Source organism: Struthio camelus, chromosome 7 (genome assembly GCF_040807025.1).
Source record: "Struthio camelus isolate bStrCam1 chromosome 7, bStrCam1.hap1, whole genome shotgun sequence".
In the NCBI taxonomy this organism is placed as follows: domain Eukaryota; kingdom Metazoa; phylum Chordata; class Aves; order Struthioniformes; family Struthionidae; genus Struthio; species Struthio camelus.
Window position 1 is genome coordinate 30,823,558 of NC_090948.1, and position 10,974 is coordinate 30,834,531.

General features: G+C 39.0%; 1 protein-coding gene across 4 annotated transcripts in view; it reads left to right on the forward strand.

Annotated features, from left to right (window-relative positions):
* The window catches only part of CSGALNACT2 (chondroitin sulfate N-acetylgalactosaminyltransferase 2), a 34,174-nt gene extending 23,448 nt beyond the window's left edge, over positions 1-10,726 (forward strand). For all 4 annotated transcript variants that reach the window (XM_068950585.1, XM_068950587.1, XM_068950588.1 and 1 more), the window contains 6 exons: positions 3,102-3,318; positions 3,842-3,943; positions 5,686-5,864; positions 7,379-7,473; positions 8,956-9,037; positions 10,072-10,726. In XM_068950585.1, the coding sequence (XP_068806686.1) occupies positions 3,102-3,318; positions 3,842-3,943; positions 5,686-5,864; positions 7,379-7,473; positions 8,956-9,037; positions 10,072-10,364 (968 nt within the window). In that variant the 3' untranslated portion in view covers positions 10,365-10,726. The remainder of the gene's footprint in view (positions 1-3,101; positions 3,319-3,841; positions 3,944-5,685; positions 5,865-7,378; positions 7,474-8,955; positions 9,038-10,071) is intronic.
* The last annotated feature ends 248 nt before the right edge of the window (positions 10,727-10,974 follow it).

The following is a 10,974-nucleotide window of genomic DNA, read 5'->3' on the forward strand; positions in this document are numbered from 1 at the left end:
TTGGCTTTGATAAAATATAATCCATTCCCAGTATTTCTAAGATTTAACTTAGCTGGTGAGAAACAGAACTTCTCTGCAAAGTGAATAAAGCTTTATGAACTTAACGGCTGTTAAACTATTTCTATTGTTTTTTACTTTGTTTGCGGATCTCTGCTGTGAATGGAAGCCAGTGTATAGTAGTTGGAAGGTAAGATAGCAGTGGTTTTTTACATAGTGAGTATGTGAGTGAGTTTAAATTTTTTTACATAGTTTTAACATTCATGTCTGAATGTTAAAAACCAGTACATACTAAGAGGCAAAACAGATGTGAACTTTCTGTTCTCAATTCTGATTTCTTTTGTGCATAGAAGTTTTAATTTCATAAAATCATTGAAATGTGTAGATTACGTGGGGAGGTGGGCTTTATAGCAAGGAAAGTAGCTTCAGGAACGCATACTTGCTACTAAAATAAAATAAAAAAGAAAGTGAGGTGATAGCAGAATGTTGAGAGACAAAAGTTTGGAATGAGTGAATGTTCACAAGTCTCTACTCAAACTTGGACTTGTATATTAAAGTCTCTATCAAGTTACATGCGTATAGCAAATACAGCAAAAATACAACTATATTTTTTAATTATTTCAGTGAAGAATTTGTTTCTCCGTCCTATACCAGCGTCATGTTGTAGACGGAAGTCTCAGCTTATCCTTGGATTTAGCGATAAGCTACTGGCAATTGTGACAGATACTTTTCAAAACTTTGCTTACTATTTAGGATGTATTTTCATCTTTAAATAGCTATTGGATACTAGAGAAAGGAATAAACGGTGCTGAATGTTAATATACCCAGGAGTAGTGGTGTAAAGTATTTGTGGTATATCACATGAGAACACGATGTGGACACACTTACTATGGTGCAATTAACTGCTCCTCTAACCAAGAAGCTGTTTTCAAGATACGGCGTTGGACTACTCCACACAAAAGGTAAGAGTGGAAAAGGCCTGACAGGGACTTACGTTTTTTTTCTACTTGTAACAGTTCAACATTTTGTGAACTTTCACTGTTGCACTGAAACACCCTTTTCAATACTTGTAATTAACATGCCAATTTGAAATTGTTGTGCTTGTCATAAGTATTAAAACATGGTACGTACTTCATGTAGATGTATGTTCACAAAGAAATAAAAGTGGATGGATATGTCTTAACAAAGTTTTGTAATGCACTCTTCTTTAAACAGCTGGAGAGCATCTAGTTGAAAGGTTTTATTTGGTCACCAGTAACTTTCAATCATGGCACCAGCTTGTTCTACCATATCCTGTCTCCTACTGGCTCTCTCTGATAGTAATCTGCATTTCCTGTAAATTCTGTTAGTGCATGTGCTTACCTGCAAGAAAACTGCATTAGAGGAAGCAAAATAGTGATGTGGAGCAGGGAACTTGCTCTTAAAGAGAGGCAGATACAGGACAGAGGCAGAAGGAGGGGAAACTGGATGTGTTTAGGGAGTGGTTGGGGTAAGGAAGCTGAGGCAAAGGATGTCACGAGAGTTAGGTAAATCCAGGGGAAGGACATGAAGCAACTGGATGTAGGTTGAAGGTAGAGGCGGAGTCCAGAGTGCAGAGGAAGAAAGTTGGGGCAAGACTGTGTGCACATACCTCTGCTTTTTGTATGGAATGAGAAAGTAATGGGAGGAAAGGAGTATGGAGGAAAACCCACACAGAAAAAGCCCTGCAGTGTGGAGATAGGTTTCTCCAAGAGGAAAAGTGGAAGAGCTGTAAGACCCCTTCTTTCTACTTCTGAGCTAAAAAGAACTAGAACAGTTCATATATCCTATTTCCTGTCAGCTTCTTTGCAGGCGGGAGGTTGGAAGAGGATTTCAGAAGTGGGACTAGAACGATTGCTCGGTAGGCTTGCTTGCAGGAGAAAAGGCAGGTCAAGCTGTGACCTGCCAAGTGACTGGAAATGGACTGGTGTTTGTCCTGTTTTGGGATATGTAGCTATTCCTAGCTTTTACAGTGGTCTGTGGCCTACTCAGTTGAAAGTCGTTTGGTTCGTTATGTAGCTTATGCTCTTTAACTATAGTCCACCTTTTTCTTATGGGAGGGGAGAGGAGTGCTGAGATGGCATGAACAAAGGACAATTCTGTTGGAGTATCTTTCCTGTCATTGCTTTTTACCCTCAGGCTAGCATGAAGTAATACAGGTGTGGGATTAGCAATCCAGTGCTCGAGCCAGTCAAATCCACAGATGAGTCTTGGTCTTTTTCTTTGTGATTTAACATCGGAGAGGCTATTTGGTTTGGCTTAATTCCTTGATGGGTCTTAAATGAAAGCAGTCAGCAACTTCAAATATTTGTCCTGAAAGGGATAGATTCTGTTACCCAGTAAGCATCTTATGGCAAAATATCTCTAAATTGATAATCTTATCTATAGCAGACCAATTGTTTTGTCAAAAAGTGTTGTACCTACGTGGAAAACTTGTTCTATGTCCTTTGAACACCACGTCTGTAGCAAAATGCCACTATCCTTATTTATGGGATAGAAAACACTGTAACTTGCGGTCAGCAACCGAAACAATAGTTTTAAAGTGTTCCAGCATTTATCACACAGGGATTTTCTTTTGGTGTCGTATTTCAGACTTTATGGGTTTTGCCAAGTTACTATATTTCATCTCACAGCTTGTGTTGTGTCCATTGCTGGCCAAATGATCTCGGCTATTACTGTGGCGTAGCTCGGGGAAGGATGGCCCCTTACTGAATGGATTAAGAACAGGCAATATTAGATAACAAGGCTGAATTCCTCTTTCACAGAGAAGACCCAGTTCTTATTTTGCTTGAAAACCTGCCTGAGAAGTTGACGTGGGACCATAAAACCTATTGCTGAGCCCTGAGAAGCAAGGGGGAGCTATTGGTTTGAGATAGTTTCTCAGATCTATGCTCAGAAGGCAGGACAGTGGTTGTGATTCATAGTGGTTTGTGGGATTTTGCTTTTTTTTATCTTAGGAAAAAACAGAAGAGCTTTTCCCAAATAGTTTTGTTTTTCATTTCCTTATAGTTCTCAGGAGAAAGCATTTCTGAAATAAAATTACTGGGACCTTTTATTTCATAAATTGCTTGTGACTTATTCTTCAGGTTACTATCGTACAGAAAGAGATAAGGGGACGCAGTATGAACTCTTTTATAAGAAGATGGATGGCATGGAATACAGACATGTCACATTGTTCCGACCTTTTGGACCACTCATGAAAGTGAAGAGTGAAACAGTCGATATTTCTAGATCAATCATTAACATTATTGTCCCGCTTGCTGGAAGAACTGAGGCATTTGCTCAATTTATGCAAAACTTTAGGTAGGTGTGTTAGACTATATAGTGAGCTATGTTGCTGACTTTCAGTATTTTTTTTCTTTTTCCAAATCAATTTCTGTTCTGGTAGATTTATGATAGAACTAATGATTCCAACATTGTGTGCGACTGCCTTGGAATGTTTGTAACTGAACCTATTGTGTAGAGAAGACGTTCCCTCTAAATGGATTTAAGAGCTTCTCAAACTACACCAAAAGCCCTTTTAGACTGAATGCCAGGGCCATGGTGAATCTGGAAATTGATCTTGAGCACGCTCATTTTTAGACTTATATCAGCTTTTGAGCTCCTGTTTCAAAAATAAGGTGTTGGAATGAGGCACACAATATTGGTACCTTCCAATCCAAATGGGGAAGATGGGGGAAAGAAGCAGGACAACGTTTTTCTTTGCTTTCTTTAAAAGCTCGTTAAAGTATCTCCAACATACTTATAACTGCCAATGTTTTTTTGAGGTACCTGAGGTTCCTATTATATTGCAAGTAATAATACAAGCTCATCTTTGTGCTTATAGGGATGTGTGTATTCATCAGGATAAGCGTATTCATCTCACTGTGGTATATTTTGGACAAGATGGGCTGTCAGAAGTAAAAAGCATCCTAGAGTCTGTAGCTAGGTAAGTATATCCAACATCAGTCAATTCAAACAATATTGATTGGCAGTTAAAGTGATTTTTTTCCTTTAAAAAAACAAGGAAACAATAACATGAAGAATTTTACAGGCAGGTACAGGTTGATAAATAAGCTTTGAAATGCCAAACAAATTATTCACTGCAACTAAAGCTTAAGTTGCAAAAGTCTCCAGTAAACTTACAGGTGATGTTTTGAGTTTTCTGTATCTGAAGGCATGCGCAACTAAAAATCCAAGTTATAAGCCAAGAAGGACTAGCCATAATGGCTTTGAGGTTTTCCTCTGACAGCACCAAAAAATACAAGAATGAATTTTTGCTATGAATATTCAGTCACATTAACAGACTGTTCAGAATTAATGAAACAATATTTAGTTGCTACTAAACTGGGATGTGCATCATGACAGCGCTCTCAGTGGAGAACTTATTTTAACGTTGAAGAAGAGAAAAGACTGGCTGCTGTAGACTAAGCAGCCCACCAGCCTTGACTATTTGATTGAGAAGTTAAGCTTTATCCTGTACGCACAATATGATGGCTCCTGAATATCCCCTATACTTACCTTTCCTATATAGAACAACTTCAAACAAAGGGTGTTTCATCAGTCATGACTTACAGCAAATCGCGTTACAGCAGCTGGGGTATAGAATTCCCAAATGTTGCTTTTCTGTCTCCGCAGGAATGAGACAGCTTTGCCCATTAGGTGAGAAACCTATCTCAGACTGAGTAGTTGTGTCCATCAGTCTCTGAGGAGTTAGTTCTCTGGCTGAGCTCTTATTCTCTTTCCTGAGCCTGTTAAGCTTGTTAGCCAGGACTGAGCCTGGGGCCTGCATGTCCCTGTCGTACAACACAGGGCCAAGTCTTTTCTAGTGAAACAATTTGACAGACTATTGTGTTGCTGGATTAAAATGTTAGGGTGAATTGTTCTGTCGTGCATAGAAACCTTTAGGTAGCAATGAATTCTTCTGTCTTACTCCTGTAAAGCCACCATGACTCACTGAGTCTTTAGCTCACTGAGTGCTTGCTCCTCCTGTGTCTGAGGCACTTTCTGCCCCCTGCTACACTTGCCACGAGGCTTTCTGTTCTTCTTGCAGCAGACTCACTGTGTCTCTATCTGGGCTTTTTATCTTTTTAATCATGCTACTCTTGAATACCTTCACTCTGTATCTTCAAGAACTGCCCTGTGAAGTGTCTCAGAAGTAGCAGTTTATTTTGCTTGAAGATATTCCCCAGGTGTATTTCCAGCTTCTCTTGCTACACTTGCCCTCTTCTGCAGCAAGTGTGTGCACGTGTGCCCCATGATTTTGGTGGAGGCAGCACTCTGGCTTTCTTGGCTTGAGCTCCTCTCAGACTTGGTGAAGACTTCAGGGGATCAGACAGGGATATTGCCCTATTAGTGAGGAATTCTCAGTTTGTGGGGACAGTTTTCAGATGCTATTGTAATTTCAGAGAACGTTTCAATTTACATCCATTGCCAGAAGGCTTTTTTAATCTGTCTGAATAATCAATTGCCAGGTTAAGTTACGAAGTAAGACTCAGGTCCATTTCTTTGCACTGTCTAAACTCTCTTTTTAAAGAGACTAAGTGGAACTGATTCTTTCTCATCCTGCTACAGAACTGGATTTTTAAAACTGTCTGAAACAAAACTACTGTGAAATACTGGAAAAGTATAAAAGATCATCCACCCCCCGACATGGATGTATTTTGAATTTGACTCTATTTTTCTTTTCAGAGAAACTAACTTCCATAATTACACACTTGTCTCTTTGAATGAGGAATTTAACCGTGGCCGGGGACTTGACATGGGTGCCAGAGCCTGGGAGAAGGGCGAGGTCCTGATGTTCTTCTGTGATGTTGATGTTTATTTCACAGCTGAGTTCCTCAACAGTTGTCGCTTGAATGCTGAGCCTGGTACATTCCTTTTAAGTTGCTGTAACTGAGTCTTGTCTTGTTTAGCTTTTAAACTGTCTTGAGTTGAGCACGTAGACTAGTTTGAATGGTGGAACCTGTTCAGTAGCATGCATCTAGCAAAAGGGAAAATAACTGTGCTCAAAAGAAAATAGTATCAAGACTGAGGAAATAACTTCTGCCTTGGCGTGATTTGTCTTGAGATTCATTGTATTTTTTTGTACAATAGATAAGTTTTCACATCTTCTATTGATTTAGCTAAATAAGAAAGTTGGATAGTTTTAATTTTTTATAATTAATTTGTAGGAGACTTTGTAACAGAGCTCCTTGTGAAGTTTTATGGAAGTGGAAGGTGATTTTGTTGAACAAAAATCTCTAACAAGTCAGTTTTGTCTTCTAGCATTTACACTTATATGGCCAAGACACGAGTGGTTTACAGTAAAGCTACATAGAGACTTATAGAGACTGAGGCAGAGCTGGGGTTCCACATTTACATCCCAAGCGCTGCAGTTTTCTGACCAGCTTGCCTCAAGTTTATGAAGCTTGCTTGTTTTGAAAGCTTCTATAAGAATAAAATGCTTCCTCGAGTTTTGAACTCTATTCTCATGCACTCTAACAAGGCCTCCTCTTGTCAAACGTTCTTGTTTTGTTTTTTTACTGCTTACTCTTATTCCAGATTTATTGCAGTCAAATATTTTTCTTCAAATGCCAATTTGGAATGAATAGGTATTTTGCTTCACATAATAAATGGTCAAGAGACTGCTATAGATCAGATATTTGGATTCCAGTTCTTGCTCTTTTACTTTTGTCTGTATGGGTTGTGACATGAAATGGATTGTATAAGTAACTGGGAAAACTTTGGAGAGGAGCACTTTGTCAACTTTCACACGGAAGGGAGTTTGAGAGACTGCTTGACAATTTTTGCTAACAGTGTGCCACCTCTGCTTCAAGGAAGATCTGAAGACACCTCACGCATGGTCAGAGTTGATGCCCGAACCAGAATACTGTGTATTCTCGTGGGCTAATGCTGATGCCTGTCCACTACTGGCAATGCAAGAAATCCTTGAAAAACACTTGTCAGATTTCTGTAACAGATGTAGAACTGGTGTCACACCATAATCGATGCACTTAAAATGTTTAACGACCTTGCAGGGCTCATACATGCTGGAAATAACATGCCTTTGAATGCTTATGGAAAGAGGCAACACCCTGCATGACCTGAGTTTTATGAGCTTACTTGGTTTTTTTTGTAGCTTAACTGCTTACCATTGTTGTAAGGAGTTTTTGCTGTGACATCCAATGTGATATTGTGCTATTTATATATGTGTTTTATTTTCCTGTGGGCTCTGCCTCAGAAGACGTTATAGTCTCCCTGAGTGAAAAATCCTAGCAGATAGACTTTATGCTTGTTTTCATTAGATTGCTAATAACATTTCACATAGAGAGACTGCTGGTTTCCTCTTGCCTTCAGAAGGGGGATGGTCATAATAAATAACAACTATCTTTTTGACTTCTAGGAAAAAAGGTTTTTTATCCTGTGGTATTTAGCCTCTATAATCCTGCTATTGTCTATGCCAACCAAGATGTACCACCCCCTGTGGAGCAGCAGTTGGTAAGTAGTCTGATTTATTCTGAAGAGAATTAGTTGTGCCTTGTATTAAAACAAAATCAAGTGTGACCTAGTGTGTTTGGGCTATCTTAGAACCTTTGGCAATGTGTCTAAGAATCTAAACACTTTTCTCCATTATAGGCAAAGTACTTGGAAAAGAAGCTTATCAAACAGTACAAAAATTGAATATTCTTAGGTAATACTGGAGTTCTATCTAGATTTTAGAAAAATGTGTAACTAAAGAAAGGAAGTTGGTAGTTCTGGCCTACTGGCGTAATTCTGGCTTGGAAAGACCAAGAGTTTTATCAGGATAGGGACATAACTGTACCATGGCAACAATTGTCTCTTTGTGCTCCAGTAGCCAGAGAATGTACGAACAGAAAACTCTCTGAACACTTCTTGATAAGCTTCCCTCAATATAGACTACTTTGTTAACCAACAAATGATAGTTGCAGGGTAAATTCAATGTAAGTTGAGGTAGGCAAGATATTCAAGGCAAGTTACTCTGTTCATGCTATATATAGGTGTCCTGTTCATGCAAGTTGTCTATTTGCCTCTACCATCCAACATCCACCAGAATCATTGGATGTTATGCTATTAATTACATCTTGCTTTCTGCAGGTGAAACACTACTTCTTAGGGGAGCTTGTAGTGAAAATAATAAATAAAACCTACAAACATTCAAGAGAATATGTTAAGGGATAATCTGGGGCTCAGCAGAAAGAAGGAAGGGCTATATTTCTCCATCTTTGTTGCCTGAAGGTGGAAGGGTCACAATTAATGCCCAGCCTTATCCTCTCTTTAAGAGGCTGCATAAATGAAATCGAAGTTTTAACAGCTGGTACTTCTTGAGGTAGATAAGTTTGGAGGGCAGAAAGGAAAGAGTAACACGGTCTTGCTAAAAGAGGGACACACTCCCGCATCCACCCACCAAAAAATAGTTATTTGCTAGAATACTGCAGAAGTTAGAAGGGAAGCTTTTGCTTGTGGCCTCAAGTAGTCACAGCTGGGAGAAGTGTGAACTGTAGCCTGACAGCTGTGTTATTTACTTGGAATCCAACAGCTGTATGGTTGCTGACTTCAACCATAAAGCTTACTGTTCTTGTAATATCGGAACAAGAGGGGACAAATGTGGCATTAGAAACTGGGTAGGAATTGGAGTCCTGGGAACAGATGATTTGGTAATATACTACCAAAAATTGTTCGCTTGATCTGAGCGGATAGAGAAAACAGTAGAGTAGAAGAAAGGTGGAAGTAGAAACTGCAAAGGGAGTAAGTATTTGGAATTGGAGGTAAAATGATGAAGTGAACAGCAGGTCCACAAGTATGCAATATATTACAGCACAGAAATGTTTGAAATATTTGAATATATGCTGTATCCTGCATTGAGCAAATGATCAGAAGAATTTAGGTTTCTACAAAACCAAGTACAGTGTACTTCCTTTGTATCTTACATTTCAAAACACTAGCATTTTAAAATTGCAGGTACACAAGAAGGATTCTGGTTTCTGGCGGGATTTTGGCTTTGGGATGACTTGTCAATATCGGACAGACTTTCTGACTGTTGGTAAGATGAAATTAAACAAAAACCTGTTTTGTAGCAAGGTATTCGAAAGTTGATTCTCTATTCTTATTTAACTTCAAGAAAGTAATACATTTATGTCTCATACTATTTTGCTAAAGTCCAGCAGTCAGGCTTGCTGACTGTCAAGTTTGAAAAAAGAGTGAGTTTTCTTAGATTTTGACATGCCATCTGACCAACAGTTGTTAAAAGCCGCAACGCTTGTTAATATCAACAGCATTTTATTCAAGAACTTCTAAAAATCTTTCATTTCTTTGTCCTTTCGGTTATGTGAAGCAAACTAACCAAGTTCTTTCCTGAAGCACATCTCTCAAACCTTTCAAGTAAACCTCACATAGAAAAGCAATGTTAAAATTCGCTTTTTTTTTTTTTTTAAAAGTTTGAGTAGTAATAGTTGGATATACTGGCTTAAGACTTTAGAAATATACTGTGGCGCCCTCTTGTGGCTTGCCATTAGAACTCAGAACAGTTTGATGTTCTTCAGTTTAGAAGGCTGTCTTGAAAAGATCTGCCCGAAGTAGATGGTATTGTATTGCTTGCCTTAAGTGCTAGATAGCTAGTTAATGCAGCCTTATTTTTTAGTAACAGTCGTGTTGTCATGTGTGTGTGTTATGTGCAAGATGAAAGTGACAGAATTCTAGATTTTTTTTTTAGTTTGTGCATCAGTCTGGATTGATTTTTCGCTATGGTCCTGGTAAGACAAGAGAACTTAAAATGGTGGAACTGGATTCCTTCTCTTTATCCAGAGTTTTGAGTTGTGATCTACAGAGTAATTGCTGGCCTTCATAGAGAAGGCTTTTTCAAGTGGTGCATGACTGCTTCATTATCCAGATGCTAAAATCCATTATGATGGCTAAAAATAACAGAAAAGCATACCCAGTAAGTTTTGCTTACCATTTTCTGCAGATGTCACATGGTATATCATGCATAATGTGATTTGGAGAGTCTGTTGTAAGAGGCTCCCTGATGCCAGCAGTGCATAATCTATGTCCAACGTTTTTTCTGATGTTGTTTTATAGGAGGGTTTGACTTGGAAGTGAAAGGCTGGGGCGGTGAGGACGTTCACCTCTACAGGAAGTACTTGCACGGTGACCTTATTGTGGTGAGGACACCAGTCCCTGGTCTCTTCCACCTCTGGCATGAGAAACACTGTGCGGATGAACTGACTCCGGAGCAGTATCGCATGTGTATCCAATCCAAAGCCATGAACGAAGCATCTCACTCGCACCTTGGCATGCTGGTCTTCAGGGAGGAGATCGAGACTCATCTCCGTAAACAGGCTTATAGGACTAACAGTGAAGCAGTGGGTTAAATGGAGCCCCCGCAGCAGGGTGAAGATGATGACTGCAAATTCACAGTGAACCAGCATCATTTTACAGCCTTAATTCAGCTTGAAAATGCAGTGCCTCTCTTTTTCAGTGAAGAAGAGTTTAGGGGTTTTTTGGTTCTTGTTTTTGTTTTCTAAGTAATTCTTTGACTGATATGCTATTACCTTCATATCTTACCAGTTCAAGCACCTGAAATAAGAATCTGGGAAGCTTGTATAGTTCAAGGAAAGTGTCTTCAGTATGGATTGGAAAAACATATCAGTGAAATGTACAACTCAACACTTTTTCACATGGTACATTGTGATTCTTATCTGCATTATTTTATGAATTAAATTAAATAATCTTTTGTGTTGTCTGCAGAGTATTTTCAGTCCTGTATGGCTCACTGCACAGTATCTTTGCAGGATGCTTTATTTACATTCCGTAGTAGAAACGAGAGAAAGGGGTGGAACAAGGGAAGTGTGAAAGAATCTCACTGTAAAAAGGTATACAAGATATGCTGACTGGTTGCTGACTTCACAGCAGTAGCTTGGTGCTGTATCTCCTATATTAAGACATTCACATTGTTGAATATGGAAGGATTTATGTGAAAGG